Below are 24,988 nucleotides of genomic sequence, written 5' to 3' on the forward strand. Positions count from 1 at the left end.
TTTATAATAATATAATGGATTTCTACAAAGAATAAAACACCAAGATTACTCATTATTACTTTATTGAAGCAAAAAATATATAAATTATCTTTGGTATTTGTAATTTTGTAAACAGATACACTAAATACATTCACAAAAGGATTTAAACTTTAAATTAAATGTCATTTTCCATTTCATTATTACGAAGAACAGCTTCGCGTGCTTCTTCATATTGTTGGATTTTCTGTAAAAAAAAAATACAAAAGTGATAAATTTACCATTCAAGCCACGACTTTGTATGGACTGTCTGTATTTTACCATTCACGCATATTCATCATCACGTAATAACTTTTTTAATCGTGTATTGAGCATTATCAAGAGATCTATCTTGGTTTTTAATTATGCGTGTACGGTGTGTGTTATATTTAAGAGCATACATACATATTATATTTATTAATTTATTATTTTTTAGTAAAATACGTAGTATATTATTATTAGTCTGTGGTAAAATATATAAATATCTACCATCCACATATCAGAATCCCAATCGGCAAACATTTGAACAAACGCTGATGGTTCTAAACCCTGTTTTACAGCCAACATGTCTTCCATTCCGTAGTTATGGCGAACTCTTAAAAACGCCTGGAAATATATTTATAAATGATTAGTTCATAGTTTAATATTTTTTTTAGTTTAAAAGGTTTACAATGTTTGGAATTAAATAAGTTAAAGTTTCATGAGTGATTTCTAAAAGTCCTTTTATTTAGAATTCTAATATTTATTAATTTAAAATTATTATAAATCATTGACGAAGTATACAAACTACTTCGTTCATGTAATATAATATAATTAATATGGTGTAAGGCCGCCTGTCCATCTGCAAGAAAACTTCCGCAAGAAATGTCCGACAGTCTGTCTGACTCCGCGTTTCCACCTGCAAGTAGACTTGCAAGTTGCTGTCAGACAGACTGTCGGACATTTCTCGATCTCCAATTTTTCAGATATTATTGAATTTGAACTTGCGTTAACATTAAAGTAACGATTGCAATATTTTTTGCAATTTAAATATAGGTAGTTATAATTATAGGAATGGTTTGTCAGTTTGTGTAAAATTATTGTAAACTAGCTTTCCGCTCGCCGCTTCGCCTACGTAGTATACCTACCACGTACGAAAACCCGTATAGTTCCCGTCCTCGTATGATTTCTGGGTTAAATATACCTATATCTTATTCCTTTAACGGGCCTCAAAGTAGTTCTGTACCAAATTTCATCAATATGCGGCCCGTGGTTGAGGCGTGAAGAAGAGACAGATAGACAGACAGATTAACTTCGCATTAAAATTAATCAAAAACTGTCATCAAAATATGAAATTTTAAAATATGACAGCCATAGTTCCGAATTCCCCCACATGCCACAACATCCTTGTTCTTAATTCATTCTATCGTTAAAAAATACTTACTCTTATAATATTAGCAAGTGATTTGCGTTTCGACAGTTCTGCTTCTCTCCCAAACCAAATGTACACGGTTTGAGGAGTTTGTAAAAGATATACTTCTGTGCTTAATAAATCCTAAAACGAATACAAAACTTGTAAAACAAGAAACATAAGGCAAATTTGGGCAAAATAGTGTTATACTAATATTACATTATAAATTCATGCCATGCAAAAAGTATGCCAGAAAAGACTTTCCGTTTAAAAATAATTTCACAATTTATACCCAAGTTAATACTAAACCCTGTTAAAAATTCAAGCATTTGCCGCAATCACCAAAAACAATAGACAATTTTAGCATGGCGCCATCTATCGTGCTATATTTAAATCATCGAACTTTCCAATTTCCCGATCGCTTGGTCAACTTTCAAATCTATTGATTAAAAAGTAATGTGCAAAATAAGATTTTCTTAGAAATATGTTTTGCATTTTAATAATGTAAAAATAATTTATTCGATCATAAGGTTGCTTTTCCAACAATAATGTGTGAGGATGTGTAGCGAGGAATGTGTTTGAAAATAACCAATAGTGTCGCTTCAAACCACAGTATTACAATTAGGAAATAATATTGTAATACTGTGCTTCAAACTTCAAACTAAAAGAAGCGATATGATTGGTTCTTACCACATTATTGGTGGAAAACCACCCTTAATAAATTATTTTTCTTTCTTTTCAAATAGTACTTAGTAGGTAGTATGGATGTACTCACGGCTTGATTGTAATCCGGAACTTCGTTGAATGTGATGTAATTCTGTCTATCAATATCGACCTCATATAAGTGATTCTTGGTGTCAGAGTCTAAATTTTGATAATACGAGGTATCTGGAAAGATATTATTGATGAATTATAAATTAAGTATAGAAAAGTGGAAATGATAGATGCATCAACAACAATGTTTATGCTAAAATATATGTAATATTTCTATTAATTATTATAGATGCCTTAACGTGTAGCACTGTTTTGGATTAATTTTGGAATAACAATAGTTGAAGAGACAGGGTCAATCTCAATACATATATACTCTTTTAAAAATATAAAAATGAATCGCAAAATGTGTTGGTAAGCGCATAACTCGAAAACGGCTGAACCGATTTCGATAATTCTTTTTTTATTATATGCCTTGAAGTACGAGGATGGTTTTTATGTAGAGAAAACGTAAATATGTACCACGGGCGAAGCCAGGGCGGACCGCTAGTCTTATATATAAAAATGAATCGCAAAATGTGTTGGTAAGCGCATAACTCGAGAACGGCTGAACCGATTTCGATAATTATTTTTTTATTATATTCCTTGAAGTACGAGGATGGTTCTTATGTAGACAAAACGTAAATATTATGTACCACGGGCGAAGCCGGGGCGGACGGCTAGTTTTGGAATAACAATAGTTGAAGAGACAGGGTCAATCTCAAATCTCAATACATATACTCTTTTAAAAATTAACCTCTGAAGTGTGGAACACAGAAGGTATTAGTACGTGTGGAAAAAGAGAATCAATAGTTTGTCTTTACAATAAATAAATTGACAGTGCTGTCGCAGAATACATAATAGCACAAACTTAGCAAAAATAATATTGTAATACTGTGATAATAGTACGCTAGTGCTGTTTAGATTTTAGGTGGAAAAAAAATATATTATTATCAATTGGATCAACAAAAAAGCTTGGTTGTTTGATTGCATTGTTATGATTTTACAGAAATAAATAATTTAAATAATTGATAAATGATAAACATTTTTTTTATATTGCGTAAAACCTAAGCGTAAAACATGTACTATTTTTTCATCAACCTTGAAGCCGGGATGATAATTACTACGATACAAAAAAAATGGCGTTTTACTAAAATTTTTATAAAAATGAACACGTAACAATTATTATTATTAAATGAATTGAACACTATATTGTTTGATTGAACCCGCCAATCTCAGGAACTACGGGTCCGATTTGAACAATTCATTCAGTGTTAGATAGTCCATTTATCGGGGATGGCTATTATATACCTACAGTGAGGAAATTTTCGATGGGCCCTGGAAAGTATTTGAAATACAGGAGACAGCTTATTTTGCCGAAAGGAAACATCCCCTTATTTTTAAAAAGAAATAGAACTGCGTTCATAGAATTTCGAAAATTCGCTTGCTTCACTAGCGCCCATCGAAAATTTCCACACTGAATATCATCATGCTTAGATCCTTAGACCAATAGGAGCAATGTGGGTAAAACCACGGAGCACAGCTAGTCAAACGTTCTATAAATAATATATACATAGGTACTAATATTATAAAGCTGAAGAGTTTGTTTGTTTGAACGCGCTAATCTCAGGAACTACTGATTTCCGATCCGATTTGAAAAATTCGTTCGGTGTTTGATAGCCCATTCATCGAGGAAGGCTATAGGCTATATTATATCATCACGTTAAGACCAACAGAAGCGGAGCCACGCGGGTGAAACCGCAAAGCGCATCTAGTCATAATATAAAAAGTACCATTGCGACGTGATAGAAAGACAAAAAATACTTTTGTATTCATAAAAAGACGTGTGGCACTCGGGGACTGCCGCGGTAAAGCTATTGCATGCTATGCCTTCAAGCCACACCTCCGTGCCCGTCTGAGTAGGGAGCGTGAGGTTTTTCGTTACGCAATTTCTGGATTCGGTCCCCGCGCTCAAGGCCCGCGATAGAAGCTATGCAATAGCTTAATAATATTTGCTTCAACTTGTGATTTTCTTCTGTACCTTTTTTCGCAATAACTCTATCACAAAGAAAGGAATATATGTATATCTATATTGCATATGAATACCATTTTGTTAAAATAAAACGCATGCATGGTTTGATGTTGTTTATTGTTAAAACATTACAAAAATGAGTATTATAGCAAACAATTAAAAATAATATTTAACCCGATGAGTATTGTCATTCCATTTTCATACTTATAAAATTAAATCATACTAACAAGGACTACCATTTGATAAAACATATTCAATTTATTATTCAATTTTATTTCAATTTATTTATATATACAAATTTTTCATTTTTCAGTACAACCTTTGATTAGATGAACCTTAGGTAAGGTTTGAAGGTGGCGGTTAAAAATTTGATATTTTGTAAACTTTTTTACACTTTATTCTTTTATTGTTAGAAATAAATAAATATTAGATATATTATATTTTGTGTTTTATTTCAAATATATTTCAAAAATGTAATACCCACATTATTAAGGTGCGAGCGAGATGGCATGCAATGAATTTAACACAGTGCAAGCGAAATAGCATTCAACATTACAATTTTTATGTCATACCATTCATGAAATAATAATACATATTTTAATTAAAAAAATATTGAACTATAAAGAAATCGTTACTTACATTATATACATATTATAATATTCTGGTTCGGAACAAATACAATGTATATTTAAATTTTATAGACACTAGTTCATTCCAATGTATTTTTAACCATTGAGGTATATTACTACGTATTGAGAGAGGGCACCACGAACAAAATCTGATGGCGGCGCGGGGCGGCTAGTGAGTCATACACTTTGTAGATATTCTGCCTCTTATCCATACTAATATTATAAATGCGAAAGTAACTCTATCTGTCTGTCTGTTACTCAATCACGCCTTAACTACTGAACCAATTTGCATGGAATTTGGTATAGATATATTTTGATACCCGAGAAAGGACATAGGATAGGTTTTATCCCGGAAATCCTACGGGAACGGGTTTTTCTTTGAAAACGCGGGCGAAGCCGCGGGCGGAAAGCTAGTTACTTATAAATTAAAATCAATCAATGTAACAAATAAATATTGTTTATCTTTTAAAAAAAATATCAATAAACTTATCAATTAAAACCAATCAGCATAACAAAAATAAATTGGTTTGAGACGATTGACTCTAACTCGTGTTACAAATAGTGTAGTAGAGATGCCCTCTCTAGTACGTAGTACATAGTAACTCAATGTTTTTAACGTAAGATTTTTTCTATCTATCTCGTTTTGTTTATGTATAGCAGTGTATTTACATCAAACGAACATAGAGCTAGAGCAAGAGCATTCTTTCGTGATCTTTTAGTGTAAACGAAAACTCGTATTCAGTGTTGTTCAGTATTAGAACATTGCATAGAATCTTTTCGAACGCACTAAGAACGTAAGAATACCTTTCTCCTGTTTACGCTAAAATAATTTCATAGTGGGGTTAGAAGAAGGATTCGCTCGTTTGTGTAAATGCAACGTAATAAAAAAACGCCGCGTTTCACTCGCCCGTTTATAATACACTGATCAAACTGACGACCATAATATGTATATCAAGAACCTACTGTCTTACCACAAAAAACTTTAGACAGGGTTTAACGTTAAGCGCGGGTTATCTTTAATCTGGTTTTGTCGTATTTCACATAGACAACTTTTGAAGTGATAAATCCCTGGTTTAAAGTTAGACTGTGTTTAAATTGTTTTGAGGTAAGACCATACAACCATACATGTTTCATAATTTTATTTCTTTATAACTTATATTGTGTTTCCAGAGAGTATTTACAAATTTAAAACACAATTGAAACATGAAAATCCTAACATATAATATATTGAAAGTATATTTTGAAATAGTTATATTAAATACATTATATATTATTATTCTGTGATTATAATAGTCTTAATAGGTATGTTTTTTAAAGAAAACTTCTTAAAAAATTTGTTTATAAAAAACGTCGCGTTTCAACCGCCCGTTTACGCACCGATGGAGCGAACAAGACGGCTATGTGACATGCCAACATCGCGCCATGTTGTGAAATATTGTTTGAAAACCGCCGGCTCAGTTCCTTGTGGTATCCTAGCAACGTGCACCTGAAAATAAGAATAAAAACAATAGAAAAAAGATTCAAAACAATATCTATATCTATCTATCTTAATATATATAAATCTCGTGTCACAAAGTTTGTCCTCAATGGACTCCTAAACCACTGAACCGATTATAATAAAATTCGCACACCATGTGCAGTTCGATCCAACTTGAGAGATAGGATAGTTTAAACATGTAGGTACCACGGGCGAAGCCGGGGCGGACCACTAGTCTATAATATATAAGTATATATAAGTATATATAGTCTATAATATAAAAATGAATCCCAAAATGTGTTGGTAAGCGCATAGCTTGAGAACGACTGAACCGATTTCGAGAATTCTTTTTTTATTATATTCCATGAAGTACGAGGATGGTTCTTATGTAGAGAAAACGTAAATAACCACGGGCGAAGCCGGGGCGGACCGCTAGTATAAAATAAATCCTTATTTATTTTGGTCACGGCATCTCGCGTAAACGGCTGGACCGATTTTGTTAATTCGTTTTTTACAGCTAGATATATAGATAGATAAAAATTAATTAATTATTACCCAAGAAGGATAGTTTTTGGACGTCAAATATTGCTGCGCCTTTGCCATCGCTTCGGACTTTTCCTGAAGAAGAAAATAATCATTATTTTAAAAATATTATGTGGGTATTTTTATAAATTAACTTTCATATGACCTTACAAATCAATAAGACACACACAAGCACACAATTTTTAACTATAATTATATAGAGTGGAAATTTGTGAATTTTATTTGAATTTTTTGGAAAAAGCAACTATGGAGTTTCTTGCCGGTTCTTCTCCATAGATACTGCTTTTCGAATCGTTGGTAATTTTTAAAAATATGTAATGACGATTCAAAAGTGCTTTTATAAGAAGTCTAATTGAATAAATAAATGTTTAAATTGGAGTTTGAACCGACTTAAATATGGTTTCTTGCCAAATGAATGCTGCGAAAGTTTTACATTTTCTCATGTTCTGACCATTTGGAAGATTTCAAAAAAGCATTATCTTTTGTTAAAATAAGTTATGCACTTTTGCAGGTTCAGCAGTTTCGATGTTCAGACAGACATACATACGAAATATATTAATAACACTTACTTTTGGTGATGCCTGCTTTCCAACCCAAACATATATGCTACCGCTGACTGTGTCCAAGATGTAGGTTTCCTGAAAATAGAAAATAATAATAAAAATATACTAAATTCTAACTTGACCGCCTCCTCGGTACAGTGGTTGACGCGTGAGCGTAACACCGAGGGGACCTGGGTTCAATTCCCGGTGGAGACGAAGAAAAAAAAAATGTCTCGGTCTGGCAGGACACAGAAGGCTGATCACCTACTTGTCCCTAAAGAAAATCGATCAGTGAAACAGATGTATAATGCATCTGCCCCTTACCCCACTAGGGGACATGGGACTTCACTTACTTAACCCGTCAATTCCCAGTGTCACCTGTAGGTGACAGTAGTTTAATATTTTTTTTCTACCACATGACAATTTATTTTTGAATTCTACCATGTTTGTATCAAAGCTTATTAGTTGAAATATCCATGTTTTTTTTCTGGCAAAGCTAACTATATGCTATATATCAAATCTGTTTAGTTGTTTCGCGCGTATTTGAGGTAGTCAGAGTTTGTGTGATTCCTTGAAGTGTAAAGTGATATAAAAATGTCTCGATAATAAGTATTGTTTTTTTTCTTATTACATATAGTAAATGAATGTATTATCTATAATATAAATATATTTTATGATAAAAATAACTAATAGCATCTTCACTACAGCACTGAAAATATGCCGTGTCACCTGGAGGTGACACTGGGCATTATAATAACTTTATTATTCCGAATTCATTGTAAGTAATAAAAAGACTGTTGTTTATATTTTGTCTTATTGCTATGTGTCGATATTGTTTTAGAACTTGTTTACGTATTACAGGTTGACGTTAGATTAGATTGCCTAGGAGTTGCACGCCGGAGAAGACCCAGGCGATATTATTTTACTTCCTACTGATGATGGTGTGGTGACTGACGAAGATAGTGGAGACGAAAATGACGCTAGTATTTTTCATTTTTCTAGTCGCATGCTTTGAACACAAGTAGAATGTCAAAATAACCCTTTCGTCTCTGGAGAAAATTGTGTACATGACGAAGAAGAAGTCGAAATACCGAAGAAAAAAGACCTTACAAAGCTTCTGATGAAATTATTGCCGCCATGTGGCATGACAACAGCATCGTCACCATTGTATCCAACTAACACGGATTGGATCATATCATAAAAGTAGATCGCATTGGATTTGTGGATAAAAAACGTGTTTTGGCATAGAAGCAGCTTGCCAAAATGCATGGCTGATCAAAGGGCTGATGAAACTAACTACTAAGATTTCCAGCGGAATGTGGCAACCGTAATTCGTCCTATATATTCTCAATACAAATGAGAGTGCCCACAGAAGTGAGGAGTGCTGGAACTGTGGACGACCACTCGGCAGTCGATTGCTCACAGCGAAGATGCAGGTACTATCACCAACGCACTAGAAAAATGTACACCAAGTGCAATATCGGTTTACTTCTAAAGTGTTGGTACATGTTCCACAAAAAATAAGTTATGGTTTTTTTTTTTACTTGTTCATAAATAAATATTATTATAATAAAAATCGATATTTTATTCCCACAGAACAGTAAAAACATATAGAAGTGCTGTAATGTCTAATTAGTATGAAAACCAGTGTCGCCAAACCCACACATTTAAACCGATAGTTATACAGTACACTACAAGTAAACTATGCCTTTGATTGGACAGCTTAATTTGAGTAAAAACTGACTTAGGTTATAAATTCAGCATTTCAATATGTACCCTAACACACGATGTTACGGTTTATTTTAGTATAACATCCCTAGGTATATTAGCTGTTTTGTTTCTCATTGCACAGAAATTCCAAATTCGAAAACATTCAGCTACTCCACAACAGAGGGCGTTAGTTTTCGATAGATATAAATTTGAAACGCAACACATAGAGATAAGGTTGAAATTTGTGTCACTCAACATTAATGACATTAACTTGATATTTATCTGATGCTATGCTCTGAGGGATGTCAGCCTTGTTATCGATAATTCACAAATAAATATTTTTTGTGTATTTTTTTTCTTTCTTTTATATGAGTATAGTATAATGCGTCACATTTTGGAGTATGTTTATTACTACTAAGTACGTCTTTTTATATTATTATTATTAAATAAAAAACGGAATAGAATAGTATAAATCTATATTTACAAAATACAAACAGAAAATATGCATTATTTTAAATCTTGGAACTGCTGTAGGTTTGATGTATCGGTGGCCTTTGTTAGACCGCTTAGTACTGTTCGGCATCCAGTTAACTCGTCACGTTGCATTTATCCATTTCTCTTTTAAATTAGCCTCTTTGGGAAATCTATAAATAAATTAGACAAATGAAAGCTAAGGAAAAATAAAATAAAATTTAATATTTATAATGTTTGTCTTTTCTAAAGTATCGATACTGTCGATATGCACCACAAGCATCACTAAAGCGACATTCGTTTGTTTATTGCAATAATATTCCAGAAAGTCTTGTTTGCTGTTCAATCTATAATAGTACTAATTTCTTATGGATTAAGGTTCATTTTGACTAGATATTTGTATACAATTTTGACAAATTACGACAAGCGAAGTTATAACATAAAATATAATTAAAATAAATTAAAATAAGACTTACCGACGGTATGAAATGCCTTCATTGCTGATATTATTTCGTCTGCTATCATTTTTGCACTCTTTATACCGAACAACACGTCCTAATTAATGAATAAATATGGAAAAAAGGTTTGACAGCTGACAACCGACTCGAATATTTTTCTGCGCACAACTGAGAGCAAGTAAGGTGATCTAAACTTATCATTGACACGTGGGCCACGCCCACATCACACTTCTATCTACTTTACTGTTCTGTGTTTATTCCTACCAAAAAAAGAAAAACCTCGTTAGTCCTTTAGAGTCCTAAGTTAAAACAATGCCCAGTGTCACCTGTAGGTGACACCCTCATAAAAAAAATGGGGGGTAGAATTAATTTTTTTGTTCTTTGTTTTTGTCTTCGCCAGATGTATCCAAACTATTTCAGTCAAAGAGAAATGCAATATTGCTATTAACTTAGACATGGGAATTGAAGAGTTAAATTCTAACCAATTTTTACCAATATATTAAATCTATACTAATACATATTATAAAGCTGAAGAGTTCGGTTGTTTGTTTGAACGCGCTAATCTCGGGAACTACTGGTCCGATTTGAAAAATTCTTTCGGTTTTAGATACATTTATCGAGGAAGGCTATAGGCTATATATCATCACGCTAAGACCTACAGAAGCGGAGCCACGCGGGTGAAACCGCGCGCAGCAGCTAGTAATAAATCACGTTTAAAATCCGTTAAAAGTATTTAATTTCTAAAGATAATATTTAGATACCTGAGGTTTCAACTGATCCTGTGTGTATGGTTTTCTCAATGGCGTCACTTTGATTGAACCAGACGCGTCGGAAACCTCTGACAAAGTAACTGTGTCCTCTTCATTGCGTTCAAATGCCTGAGAATTGGAAAATGATCTTTATTAATTATTATTTATTAATATAGTATATTTATTATTTATTAGTTTTCCACTCACTTTGTAGAAAACTAAAAAAAAAGGGCGTGTTTACCGAGCACACGTGTCTGAAGTGAAACTTCTTAGGCAAGATTCCTGATACCAATGCCGTCACGTCATGGAGTATGGCGACGATTTTGATATCTTTGAATGTTGCCGAAGAAGAGTCACTTCTGACACATGTGCTCGGTACACACGCTTTTTTATACTATGTAGTGTTATTGTTGTGTGTAGAAAAAATTGTCTTTCTTTTTTTTTACTTTTGAATAATAATAAATAACATTTAAATATGTTTTATTGTATTTTTATTTATTTATTTATTACCTATAATGAATATAAACATAACATCTTTTTTATAATAAAATAATATATTATTATTATTTCTTTTATCTTTTATAACCATACCTGATCATCACCACCGGCACTTTCTTCGGGCAAAACGTCCTTACTGCCTGAACCGAGGGCTGTGAAGAATTTCTGAACATCCACATCACTGGAGAATTTATCTATAAGTATAAGTAATAAGTTAAAATTTTTTTATTGTGTTATATTTGACGCGAGTGTTATACATTTAGAAATTAAAAATATTAACTAGCTTCCGCCCGCAGCTTCGCCCGCGTGATGTTTTGTTAAAAATATATGTTCTTTCTCAGGATCTAAAGATTGTCTGTGCCAAATTTCATCAAAATCGGTTGAGAGGTTTAAGCGGGAAAGCGTAACAGATAGACAGACACAGTTATGACTACGAATAAATAAATTATATATGACAGTTGTGTATGTTTTTATCATATTAATCGTAAACAAATAAATAAATGAGAAACTCACCAATAATCTCAACCTTCGCTCTGCCATTATGATCCTGGTCTCTAATCTGGTTGGCCACGGAATTAGCTTTGATTTTTTCCACGTTCCTAGCATTATCACCAACGAATATTAGAACATCATTGCCTACATCTAGTATGAACACATCCCCTTTGTTCATTGAAGAAAATAATGGGTCCACCTGAAAGTGAAAAAAAAAATTTATTTATTTATTTAACACTTTATTGTGCAATAAACAAAATATACATAAAGGTTACTAAAATAAGATTAAAGAAAGCACAAAGGGCGGCCTTATCACTATGCACTATGCAATTTAGAAAAAGGGAAGAAGAATTTATTGTCATCAACACAAAAAACCACAGATAAATCAGTGACAAACAAAAAAAAATCGCGTGTGCCGAGCACACATGTCAGAAGTGAAACTTCTTTGGCAAGATTCAAAGATACCAAAATCGTCGCCTTAATCTATGACGTGACGGTATTGCCGTGACGCGACTTTGATATTTTACTCTCAACGTGCCTTAAGGAGTTGGAGTAAGACGAATTTGGTATCTTTGAATCTTGCCAACGAAGTTTCACTTCTGACACGTGTGCTCGGCACTTACGCTCTTTTTTTATTCATAACCTTTTTCACGGTTGTTTACTAACCTGTCTAACTCGAATATTTTTCTTTCCTTTGACTTGGAACATTCGTTTTTCAGCGCCCGGGTTTGTCGTGACGTGGTTAAAGCCAGAAGGGTTGCCGCCATCCAAGTATCGAAGAGCTAGAATATTATAATTCACTTGTTTAGAACAGTTTCATATAGTAATTAATATAATTTAAAGGAACTAAAAACCCACTTATTAAGCTATTGCATAGCTTCTATCGCGGGCCTTGAGCGCGGGGACCGAATCGAGAAATTCCGTAACGAAAAAACCTCACGTTCCCCACTCCGACGGGCGCGGAGGTGTGGCTTGAAGGCATAGCATGCAATAGCTTTACCGCGGCAGTCCCCGAGTGACACACGTCTTTTTTTCATGAAATTATTGTATTGTCACCGATTCTTGTGATAAGTGAACAAGGTTTGAATTAAATCTGACCGTTATTCGATTAAAATCGACTCTAAAGTAGTCGACCAACACACAGGCATGGACAAAAAATGACACAGGTAAAGCTAATAAAAACGTGTTCAAAAAAAGTCTTTTCTTTTCACACCTGAGACATCTATACTAATATTATAATCTATATTAATATTATGAAGCTTAAGAGTTTGTTTGTTTGTTTGAACGCGCTAATATACTATGTACTACTGGTCCGATTTGAAAAATTATTCCGGTGTTAAATAGCCCACTTATCGAGGTAGGTTTTGTCTTGTTGGTCTTAGCGAGATGATATATATATATATATATATATATATATATATAGCCTTTAGCTAGTATGTAGGTAGCTAAAGACCCAGAATACGACATAGGCTACTTTTTATCCCGGAAATCCCACAGGAACGGGAACTATGCGGATTTTCCTTCGAAAATATAGTTATATTTAATAAATGTAACTAACTTATCGCCCTCGGCTTCGCTTGCTTTGTCTACTAATAAATTATATACTAAAACCTTCTTCTTCAACCACTCCTATTTAAAAAAAGACGGGTTGCACTCCGGGAGTACCGGCAGAAGTGAAAACTTGATTATTAACGTTCAGCATGTTTGATATTTTGGAATGGTATCCGTCTTACGCTTTTTCAATCAGGTCACGTGTCCTGACGCGAGTTTAAGATTTTATACCCAACGCCGCTAAAGAAGTTTTCACTTCAAAATTCCGCATCAAAATCCGTTGCGTAGTTTTAAAGATTTAAGCATACCTACATAGGGACAGAGAAAGCGACTTTGTTTTATACTATGTAGTGAAAAACTTACCAGACGTGAAATACCCCAAAAACTGCTGACTCTCATGGCCCATAGTTTCTCTGTGTTGTATTGCTTTGCCGTCAAACTTATCATCAAGGCCGACCGTCAAAATGGCCGCCGCCCCGGCTTCGTCCTGTGATGTTTCGCTGCCGAGCCAATAGTGAATGTCCCAGGATAGGTTGTTGCGTTTATCTGCTGTTGTCTGAATATAAATGTTTTAAACATTAAATAAAAAAAAATTGGTTGTCTGTAAAGTCGGTTACGGATAGTAGAACGTGACAACGTCCGATTGTGCTTCTTTGTCGCTCGTTCCGCGTTCTCGCTTGCACTTCAAGCCTTACATGGAACGCCTCAGAGCGAGGTAACGCCGCATGAGTCACGTTTTTTCGTGCGTGCAGCCGGCTCTATCGAATTATAAGACGTTATCACTTCAATATTTGGGGACAATTTTCACACACGGCACGATCCACCATACTAAGCTTTCACTTGTGATATTATGGAAACCAGATGGCTGATAAACATACATATATAATTTAAATAAATACTTATATATATAATTAAAACCCAGACACAGAGTAAACATCTATGTTCATCAAACAAATATTTGCCCGGGGTGGGAATCGATTATCGAACCCAATATACAAGACCAGTGGTTTGGAAGGTCAGTTAACATTATAAGTATTTTTATTATTATTATTTTCCTATATCCTATCCTACTATATAATATTATTATTATTTTCCTATATCCTATCCTACTATTATTATAAATGCGAAAGTTTGTGAGGATGGATGTATGCGTATGTGATTGTTACTCTTTCACGCGAATACTACTGAACCGATAACAATGAAATTTAGCACACATATAGAGGGTAACTTGGATAAACACATAGAAAGCTAGTTTAGTTATACATAAAAAGAGAAACGTCGGTATAATCTATACATATAATAAAATCGTAGGAAATTCAAAACAGTACATTGAATATTTTTTTAAATAATACTTGGGGTGTGATCTACAATCGATATTGAAGTTTATAGTTTTTAGAATTTTTTTTTGTTTGTCTGTTTGTCTGTGTATATGTCCGAACTAAACTGAACAAGTACCTACCGCACGGATTTATTAAACGTATTTCCATATCTAAATGTATTATTATGGTACCTATATGTGTCGCAGGCAAATTGTATAATCTCGCCGTTTACAAACATGCCGAGCATTTGTAAACGGCGAGATTATACAATTTGTCTGCGACACATACACTACATCATCTTGTTGTCTACATTCTACCATTTTTTTTATTACATATATTAGTATTTCCTTTTAATATTGTATTTTTTATATATGCTTTGGAGATTATTTTATTTTATTCCTTATATGCGTTACTCACCTTTAAAATGATGTATGAATCACCCTTGTAGAATTTGCCAAAGTCATTCTGCGGCACAATTACTGGTTCGAAATTCTGGAAAAGCAAACACAAATATTATCACGTGAATCTTTTGGATACATATACAATTTTACAAAGAGCTGATTTTTCAATCCTTGGTTAAAACTTATTCATCGAATAACGTATTAAACTACCATTTCAAAAATGTATTCTAATTGTCCGTATTTGACAGTTTACAGGTGACATTTTAAAATGTTCGTGTAATACTTTATTGGACGGATAAATTTTAACCAAGGATTGAAAAATCGGCCATAAATGATACAATTTTGCACATAAAATGTTCCATTTATACAAGTAGTATGTATAGTCCGGGATACATCGCCCATTTTTGCAAGTGATTACTATCAAGCTAATTTTTCGTGAGTAGCTTTATTTTGATGAGATGCCCAATAATTTCATGTACAAAACTCTCGATTGTGGTAGCTTACAGAGGTAACAAGGATAAAATATTTTGATTTGATGGTTCTCAAATATTAATTACTAACTGAATGTTTTTTTTTGTTCAATCTCAAGATAATTATCTAAATTATTCGAAAAAATATTTGTCCTACAAAATCTATGGTTTGATCAAAGAGTCCCCCTTTCCAATGTGTATCGATAACGAAGTCATCATAAATGATTACTAACCAGCAGATTTTTTTATTTTCACTTATTTAATATTATAATTCAACAGACATATTGTCCTACAAATTGCGTAATAAATATTTGAGAACCATCAAATCAAAAAATTTTATCCTTGTTACCTCTGTAAGCTACCACAATCGAGAGTTTCGTACATGAAATTATTGGGCATCTCATCAAAATAAAGCTACTCACGAAAAATTAGCTTGATAGTAATCACTTGCAAAAATGGGCGATGTATCCCGGACTATATAGTAGCCGTAAGATTGTAAAAACCTAGACTAAAATCTAAATTGCCAGATCGTCGAAAAGTGATCCGTAAAATTTGCATGCAATTTAACGCATTATTTTTAGTTATATAAATATAACTTTGCATTGCTCCGCTGCTATTGGTCTTAGTGTGATGGTATATAGCCTATAGCCTTCCTCGATAAATGGGCTATCTAACACCGAAAGTATTTTACAAATCGGACCAGTAAATCCTGAGATTAGCGTGTTCAAACAAACAAACTCTTCAGCTTTATAATATTAGTATAGATTGTATTATCTATCAGTGACTATACATCTATTTTACATATAATAAATCTGTAGAAGGGTCAATTCTGTACATTGAAAATATTGAAAAAATAAATAGCAGGGGGTGAATACTGGATCGATACCAAACCCAAATATGATAATTAAAATTTTTTTTATCTGTCTGTCTGTATGTATGTTTAGGCATCACGTGAAAACTAACGGTTCGATTTCGATGAAACTTGGTATAGTTATTATACCTTATTACCCTGGGTAAAATGGGATACTTTTTATCCTGGAAAAATACGTAGAAAAAAAATCTTAATTTTTCTTGCTAGTAAAATAATATAAATTCAACAACTACTTACATTAATTCTCCACATTTCTATACCAGCCCGTTTTCCCGCATTGGCGAAGGCAGGGTGTGTTTTGGCCTTTATCCTTGCATCCTGAAATTTACAAATTACAATTCACTACACAGTATAAAACAAAGTCGCTTACTCTGTCCCTATGTCCCTAAGTATGCTTAAATCTTTTAAACTACGCAACCGATTTTAATGCGGTTTTTTTATTAGAGTGATTCAAGAGGAAGGTTTTAGTATATGTAATTTACGACAAAGCGGGCGAAGCCGCGGGCGAAAAGCTAGTATAATTATAATGCCTAACTGTTCTGCCTTCTAATATGAGCTTAGGGTGCGTTTCCACCAATAATGTGCGAGTATGTGCAGCGATGTTTATAAATAACCAATAGTATCGCTTCAAACGCACGCTTCAAACTTCAAACTAATTGAAGCGATACTATTGGTTCTTTACAAACACATTCCTCGCTACACATCCTCGCACATTATTGGTGGAAAAGCACCCTTACTCTTATCACTTAGGGGTATGAAAATAGATATCCCATTCTCAGACCTTACCCGATGCAACTGTAATTTCACGAGAATCGGTCAAGCCATTTCGGAGGAGTTTAACGTTAGATACTATGTTAATAATATCACAATCCTATGTGTTAATCCACAAGGGGAAATATATCAATTTTCGTGAAAATCGCTTCAACAGTTTCTGCGTAAATGAATGAAAACCAAACAAACATACAAACTTTCGCATTTATTATATTAGTAGGACTAGGATCCATTCATACACATTTTAAAAAACAATTTAATAAAAGGTCACGCTATAAACTAATCGATGACTTCCATCATTCATGGAATAATTGATTAATTGGAAGGAAATATTCAACGTTACAAGCATTAATTAGGTACCAATTTATTCGTTTTACCGGTATGCTTTACAGAGATACTAGCTGTGCCCCGCGCTGTGGCCCCGCGCTTTTACCTGCATTGCTCCACTCCTATTGGTCTTAGCGTGATGATATATAGCCTATAGCATTCCTCAATAAATGGGCTATCTAACACTGGAAGAATTTTTCAAATCGGACACGTAGTTCTTGAGATTTGCGCGGTCAACCAAACGAACAAACTCTAACTTTTAAAAAACATAATATTTTTTTAAACATAATATTTTTATTATGGTTTACTTTTCGTGTATTATGTGAAGGAGCGGCTAATTTTGTATCACTGTCATTTTTATAATCGACGCGGACGTCAAAAAAGAAGGAGGTTCTCAATTAAAACTTTTGAGTTTATTACCTCTGTGCTCAGAACTATCGACTTCTTTTTTATTTTTTTAAAGCCTTCCGTGTTCCATTAAAATTCTTAGACCGGGAGATACTGACACAAAATTTCGAGTCATTTGTAACAGGATGGCGGTTCTACAGGGTTCTTAGTACGCAATGACAAAAAGAAAAATGATGGAGTGAACGCTGGTACCGGCGGCTTAGTCGCGTGGGCGTTAGTCGAACTCGTCGGAAAATAGCGAAAGTCAAACGATTTGTAACAGTATGGCACTTATTTTTCCTGGAAGTTTGAGGATCAAAGAATATAAATACAAAATTTCAAAGATCTAGGTGTTGGAAATCTTCACTTATATAAATTAATACTAAATTAATTTTTCAAGTATGACAGCACTTTTTCCCCCTACTAGAAGTATGGCAAATATAATAATGGTCACATTTTATCAAATACTCTCCAAAAATCCAAATGCAATACTGGTACAAAAAGTTTGGCGAAATAAATTTTTTTTGCAGATTTTCGGCGGTATGGCGACCATTTGGAATCGTCCGAAAAGTATGGCATGGCGATTTTCGTAAATGGCTGCACGACGATGGTTACCTGTGCAAAAGTTAGCCTGGTACAAATGGTTGAATAATTGTTTTATTTAAATCAACATATTCGCGTCGGTATGGCGGGCTGTAAGTCACACCGGAAAAGTATGGCATGACACTACCGCCTACTTCTTTTTTATGGGCTTGACTTTCGCTATTTTTCCGACGAGTTCGGCTAACGCCCACGCGACTAAACCACCGATACCAGCGATCACACCATCATTTTTCTTTTTATCATTGCGTACTAAGACCCCTGTAGAACCGCCATCCTGTTACAAATGACTCGAAATTTTGTGTCAGTATCTCCCGGTCTATCTTGCTCTCACAATTTTTTTGGTTAAAATACGAACTGTTTAGTTTTTTGTTCATAATAATCACTACATAGTATATCACTATCACTACATAGTATAAAACAAAGTCGCTTTCCCTGTCCCTATGTCCCTATGTCCCTATTTCCCTATGTACCTTTGTACGCTTAAATCTTTGAAACTACGCAACGGATTTTGATGCGGTTTTTTTTAATAGATAGAGTGATTCAAGAGGAAGGTTTATATGTATAATAACATCCATTAAATAGTGGAGAAGTACTGTTATTTTTGAGGTTTCTAATGTGATGTCGTAAAAAATTACATTTTTTCCGCTTACATTGCAAACGCAGGCTGAACCCTACGAGTTTTATCAAAATAGTACATTATTTTGTATTATACACATTGAAAAGGTCTACAGAAAAGTCCGCGATGGTATATGTCTATCTCTTATGGAAAACCCACAATAACTTTTTTTTGTCATTTACTTTTTACGAAAAATAATGGCTAATTTTCGATGCGATTTTAACCAATTCAGCATTAATCCTTAACCAATTAAATACCTTGAATACATTGTTCATTTAATATAGATCTATATGGCCCTTTACACCGTATGATTTAAGTGAATATTTTCGAAGATATTACAGATTTAAAAATTGCGGGACGTAGCGTACTGGTACCGGCCGCCCGGCTATCTATTGCACGCCTCATATGCGAAGCGTTGAGGTGGGTACTACTGTCACTTCGCGCAAAACATCTGATTTTTCAAACTTAAAATGTCTTTATGTATCATACATTGCTCTTGTAAGATAATACATACACACACATATTAAGAAAAAACACTATTTTTAACGTTCATGATATTTTTGATGTCATTTTTGTTATTTAAACTAGTTAAAAAACAGTTTAAAAAAGTTCTGTCTTGGACGTCCGTGTGTCTGTATGTGCGGATCCTTTTTCTTGTTAACACGATAGCGACCGAAATACTTTACTATAATATAGTCCGTTCGCGTTAAGAAAATAGTGAGTCATCGTTGTCCGCCGGCCTGGCCACACCCCAAATTAGAAAGTCGAGTTCACAGTGACCAGTTGAAATCTGACCTTCGAACAAAACGGTTGTGTATTTTGCGTGACTCGTTCAACAATAAATTTTGAAAATGAATACTTCACCAATTCGAAAGAATAAAAGTGGATCAATAATCCATAGCGGAGAGAGACGCATCATTTACAATGTTTATAAGTACTTTAAATTGTAAAAACAGCAAGTGCATGCGGTAAAAATTCTTTCATAATAAATGTAACTGAAGAATCTAGCGATACTGAATAGTGATTTAAGTAATTTTAAGACATTTTTTTTCCATTAATAATAATTTAATGTTTAAAAAAAATGTTTGTACTTTTTCTCCACTGTGAATACACCCTCATCCTGTAGTTGCACTGATGACTCACTATTTTCTTAACGCTATAATCGAGTCGTTTTTTTTCTCTTACGCTTGAGTATGCTCAGGAATAGAACCCTTTCATTTTTCAGGGTCTGATTCGATGTGGTTTAATTGTTATTAAATAAACAAAAATAATAATTAATAAATATTTATTAAAAAAAAATTATGAGGCGTGCACTTTTGGATTTTCCAAATTATTTTAATTTTATACCCGTGCGAAGCCGGAGCGGGCCGCTATGGTTTTATATACAACGTTCACAGTTTTTCTGTAGTGTATTTAGTATCAGCATTGCACCCGTGCGAAGCCGGGGCGGGTCGCTAGTGATAGTATAAAACAAAGTCGCTTTCTCTGTCCCTATGTCCCTTTGTATGCTTAAATCTTTAAAACTACGCAACGGATTTTGATGCGGTTTTCTTAATAGATAGAGTGATTCAAGAGGAAGGTTTTAGTATACAATTTATAAGGTTTTAGACAAAGCCGCGGGCAAAGCCGCGGGCGGTGATTAATATATTACCTTATCAGTTAGCGATGTTATTTGCGGTGATATAGGCGCGGACTGCTGGCGTGTGGTGGTCCGAGCGGACACACAAACACACAGGGCGAGCACCGCCCATATATATATCGTCTTCATTCTGGAAAATAATAGTATAAGTGGTTAATAATAATTTGGTATTTTTTTATACAATTTTAGGCGAGAATTATACTTTAAAAATTAAAGACTTCAGTAGGTAAGGTATGTAGGTACATAATAAAATGCCAATTACAAATCTTTGTTGATTTTTGACGTGACAACGTCTAATTCGATAGAGCCGGCTGCACGCACGAAAAAACTTGACTCATGCGGCGTTACCTCGCTCTGAGGCGTTCCATGTAAGACTTGAAGTGCAAGCGAGAGCGCGGAAAGAGCGACAAAGCACAATCGGACGTTGTCACGTTCAACTATCGTCAGAAACACATCATCATCATCACCATCATTACATGTAACTACCTATAACGGTACCTGAGATACAACCAGGTGAAGCCACGGGTGGAAAGCTAGTGGAAGCAGATAAATAGATTATAGTTAAATGTTTTATTTGTTAGGTTTTAGGTTTTAGACACAGTGGGCGAAGCCTCGGAAAGCTAGTAGATAGATAAATCATAAAATAAAATCAGGTCTGAAAACGTCAGGTCACATCATATCACGTCTTATAGGTATCTAGATATAGTTAGAACATCACGTAAATAGATATAAAACACGCTTTCATAAGATAAACTCAAGTTATTGTATTGTCACCGATCATTGATAAGTGTACAAAGTTTGAATTAAATCTGTCCGTTTAAAGTGGGTCAAAATTGAGTCTAAAGGAGTCGGTTACATACAAACATACGGGCGAAGCTAATCTATACTACCTATACTATATACTATAATATTATAAAGAGGAAAGGTTGGTTTGTAATTATGTATGTATACGTATGGTTTTCACGCATAAACTACTGGACCGATTTTGATGAAATTTGGCACAGACAATCTTTAGACCCTGAGAAAGAACATAGGCTACCTTTTATTGCGAAATATGAACCACGGGCGAAGCCGGGGCGGATTTTTTCCGCTCATTTCACGCCGACATGACGTCATAAAAATATAAACAATCTTTTCAAAGTTCTTCGTCGTCCAGCTCGTCCTTATTAATTATTATGTTTAAATGTAAAAACTACGCAACGGACTTGAAACGGTTTTTTTTAATTGATAGCAATAATTGATAGAATTATTCAAGAAGGTTTTAGTACTTAGTCATCACTACATAGGTAATATAAAACCAAGTCGCTTTCTCTGTCCCTATGTCCCTTTGTATGCTAAATCTTTAAAACTACGCAATGGATTTTGATGCGGTTTTTTTAATAGCGTAATTCAAGAGGAAGGTTTTAGTATATCATAATTTATTAGGTTTTAGACAAAGCGAGCGAAGCCGCGGGCGGTAAGCTAGATAAGTATAATTTGTAGAGATTTATACCAAGCGAGCGAAGCCGCGGGTGGAAAGCCAGTAGGTATAATCCCATTGAGCCCCAAGCAGCCCGATCGGTCCCAGACACAATAGATTTTCTATTGTGTCTGTGGTTCCGGGGCCTGAGTTACTACATAAAAAATACAAAAGTGAATTTGTTTGTCTTTCTTTCATGTCACAACGGAGCGATTTTGTACTAAGATTTAATTTTTAAAGATAAAAACCTACTTATTACCGCGGAAGAAAATTCCTATAGGAAAAATGTTTGACTATACGAGCGAAGCCACGAGCAGAAAGTTTGTAATAAAAGTAAGGGTTTGTACAAGTATTAATATAATCGCATTTAATTGACCTAAAAGTTCAAGAACGTAATGTGTATTTCGATAAAATTTCAATGTTAAGTAAATAATGATAGTGTTTAACAGTTTCAAGCTTTTACTATTTTATTATATAACCGTATTATATACTTACCTATATTTGTAGTATTTAATATTACAAACTTACTACCGGGTATACTATAATTATTGCACGCCTCATAAGCGAAGCGTTGAGACTTGAGGTGGGTACTACTGTCACTTCGCGCAAAACATCTGATTTTTCAAACTTAAAATGTCTTTATGTATCAAACATTGCACTTGTAAGATAATACATACACACACATATTAAGAAAAAACACTATTTTTAACGTTCATGATATTTTTGATGTCATTTTTGTTATTTAAACTAGTTAAAAAACAGTTTAAAAAAATTCTGTCTTGGACGTCCGTGTGTCTGTATGTGCGGATCCTTTTTCTTGTTAACACGATAGCGACCGAAATACTTTACTAATCGAGTCTTTTTTTTTCTCTTACGCTTGAGTATGCTCAGGAATAGAACCCTTTCATTTTTCAGGGTCTGATTCGATGTGGTTTAATTGTTATTAAATAAACAAAAATATTAATTAATAAATATTTATTAAAAAAAATTATGAGGCGTGCACTTTTGGATTTTCCAAATTATTTAAAACTATAACTACCGGGTTTATTGCTGTATTGATTCGGATAAATTTGGATAAATAGAAAGACGCAAACTTGGTGTTTTACTACAACTACCTTTTGTCTTTTTGTATTAACGTATTTCGAATAAAAGCTTTATATATTAAACGAGCCAAAATTTGAAATTACAGGTTTTTGTAAAAATCTCAAAAATTAGTGTTTTGCATTTAAAAAAACGGGTTTCATAGGAAGGTTTAGTATTTTGTCGAAGCATCAACGCCCATTATAAAAGTATTATTAAATACAATATGAACACGGCTAGATAAAAACCAATTTGTTAATTATTATAAGAATCAAATGCTAAAAACTTACATACGCAAAGTTCAAAAACCTTAAAAATCAAGATGGAGCACGTTTAAAATTCAAAATATTTCACGATTTGTGAACGAAACCGTCCAAAACTTTATCTCAGTATGTGTACAATGAACTACATTTGAATAATAATCCAATTAAACTTACGTTTATTCACTAAAATTTATACACACGTGTTTTCACAATGAAGTTATGATTCGAACTAAAACATGAATGATTGAATGATTTGTTTTCGTATTTTGTTACGTATAAAGAAACTGGGCCGGACTCGTTTTTGAGCAAGGACAATTTACAAGTTTCTTGTTGTTGTGTAATTTATACGAGTATGAATTTATGCAATACTAGCTGTGCCCCGCGGTTTTACTTGCATTGTGCTCACAGAACATATATACAAACTCAAACTCAAACTCAAACATTCATTTATTCAATTAGACTACTATTTAGTAGCACTTTCGAATCGTCATTACATAGTATTTTTAACATTTACCACCGATTCGGAAAGCAGTATCTATGGAGAAGAATCGGCAAGAAACTCCATAGTTGCTCTTTTAAATAATGTCAATAAATTTACATAATATGTAACTTATATCTACCTAACTACATAATATGCCAAAGAACTGTCCTGTGGTTTTTACGCGACAACCCTCCATGGGTCTTTATCGTCCATATATTCCTGAATACTGTAGTACGCTCTCTGAACTAGTACATTTTTTATGTAAGTTTTAAATTTAGAACTACTAAACTCTTTAATATTGTGAGGAATTCTATTGTATAAGCGTATACCTTGACCCATAAATGAATTTTTAACTTTAGCTAATCGGAAAAATGGCATTTCAATTCTATTCTTGTTCCTTGTGCCATAATCGTGTCTATCTCCTACTCTTGTGTGTAAGTCAGAGCTTTTGTGTACATGCAAAATATTATTAAATAATAAATATGTATATACTGTGATGGTACAGTAAGGATACCAGTATTCTTAAAATGATCTCTATACCTACTCATTGTGCTCCTATTGATCTTAGCGTGATGATATTATAGCCTTTCTCGATAAATGGACTATCTAATAGTAAACAGTGAAATAATCTTTGAAATGTAACTTCTTTGGCAAGGTTCAAAGATACTAAAATCATCGCCTTACTCCATGACGTGACGGTATTGGCACTTCAAAAATTTTTAATCGTCGTGCGATGACTTTTAGAATTTTTTTTCTTAAAATAATTAAAATTTAAGATTTTGTTATATTATATTGTTTTGAATCCGTATCTGTATTGGTCAAATGTCAAACAAACAGACACCATAATCGGAACTAGCCAGCCTTGCGCAAGTGTATAGTCCAAGAGCTCAATTGCGAAATTGTACCTAACAATTGAAATTATAGTCCAAGAGCTGTTTGATTTTATTATGTGGTAATTTATTGTTCATTTTATCAATGTTGAAGCTGAAGAGCT

At 33.7% G+C, this 24,988-nt stretch overlaps 1 protein-coding gene and 1 long non-coding RNA gene across 2 annotated transcripts; both read right to left on the bottom strand.

The window, feature by feature from the left end:
- Nucleotides 1–45: 45 nt before the first annotated feature.
- On the bottom strand, nucleotides 46–23,826 carry LOC149475125 (actin depolymerizing venom protein gelsolin 1-like). The gene is made up of 16 exons (XM_089713610.1): nucleotides 23,688–23,826; nucleotides 20,724–20,841; nucleotides 16,606–16,686; nucleotides 15,044–15,118; nucleotides 13,671–13,863; nucleotides 12,423–12,538; nucleotides 11,778–11,955; nucleotides 11,358–11,458; nucleotides 10,779–10,895; nucleotides 7,406–7,474; nucleotides 6,849–6,911; nucleotides 6,194–6,302; nucleotides 2,181–2,293; nucleotides 1,439–1,549; nucleotides 505–621; nucleotides 46–223 (listed from the first exon to the last, which is right to left on the bottom strand). The coding sequence occupies exons 2-16, from the start codon at nucleotides 20,838–20,840 to the stop codon at nucleotides 155–157; spliced, it is 1,629 nt and encodes a 542-aa protein (XP_089569736.1). The 5' UTR covers nucleotide 20,841; nucleotides 23,688–23,826; the 3' UTR covers nucleotides 46–154.
- On the bottom strand, nucleotides 9,548–10,274 carry LOC149475126 (uncharacterized). The gene is made up of 2 exons (XR_016318154.1): nucleotides 10,036–10,274; nucleotides 9,548–9,732 (listed from the first exon to the last, which is right to left on the bottom strand). It is a non-coding gene; the product is annotated as an uncharacterized LOC149475126 (long non-coding RNA).
- Nucleotides 23,827–24,988: the final 1,162 nt, after the last annotated feature.

The sequence above is a fragment of the Colias philodice genome, chromosome 31 (assembly GCF_061535455.1).
Source record: "Colias philodice isolate Cphi_HAF_F1 chromosome 31, ilColPhil1 Martin Lab GWU primary, whole genome shotgun sequence".
Taxonomy (NCBI): Eukaryota; Metazoa; Arthropoda; class Insecta; order Lepidoptera; family Pieridae; genus Colias; species Colias philodice.

Bases quoted from the DNA above. Each gene is read 5' to 3' on its own strand.
- LOC149475125 (XM_089713610.1), bottom strand. From the start codon at position 20,840: ATGAAGACGATATATATATGGGCGGTGCTCGCCCTGTGTGTTTGTGTG. The intron at 10,896-11,357 runs GTATGGTTATAA...TCCAATTCTCAG, and splicing joins GTGCCGGTGGTGATGATCAG to GCATTTGAACGCAATGAAGA. The intron at 2,294-6,193 runs GTGCGTAAACGG...ATATCTTTCCAG, and splicing joins CCGTCTTGTTCGCTCCATCG to ATACCTCGTATTATCAAAAT.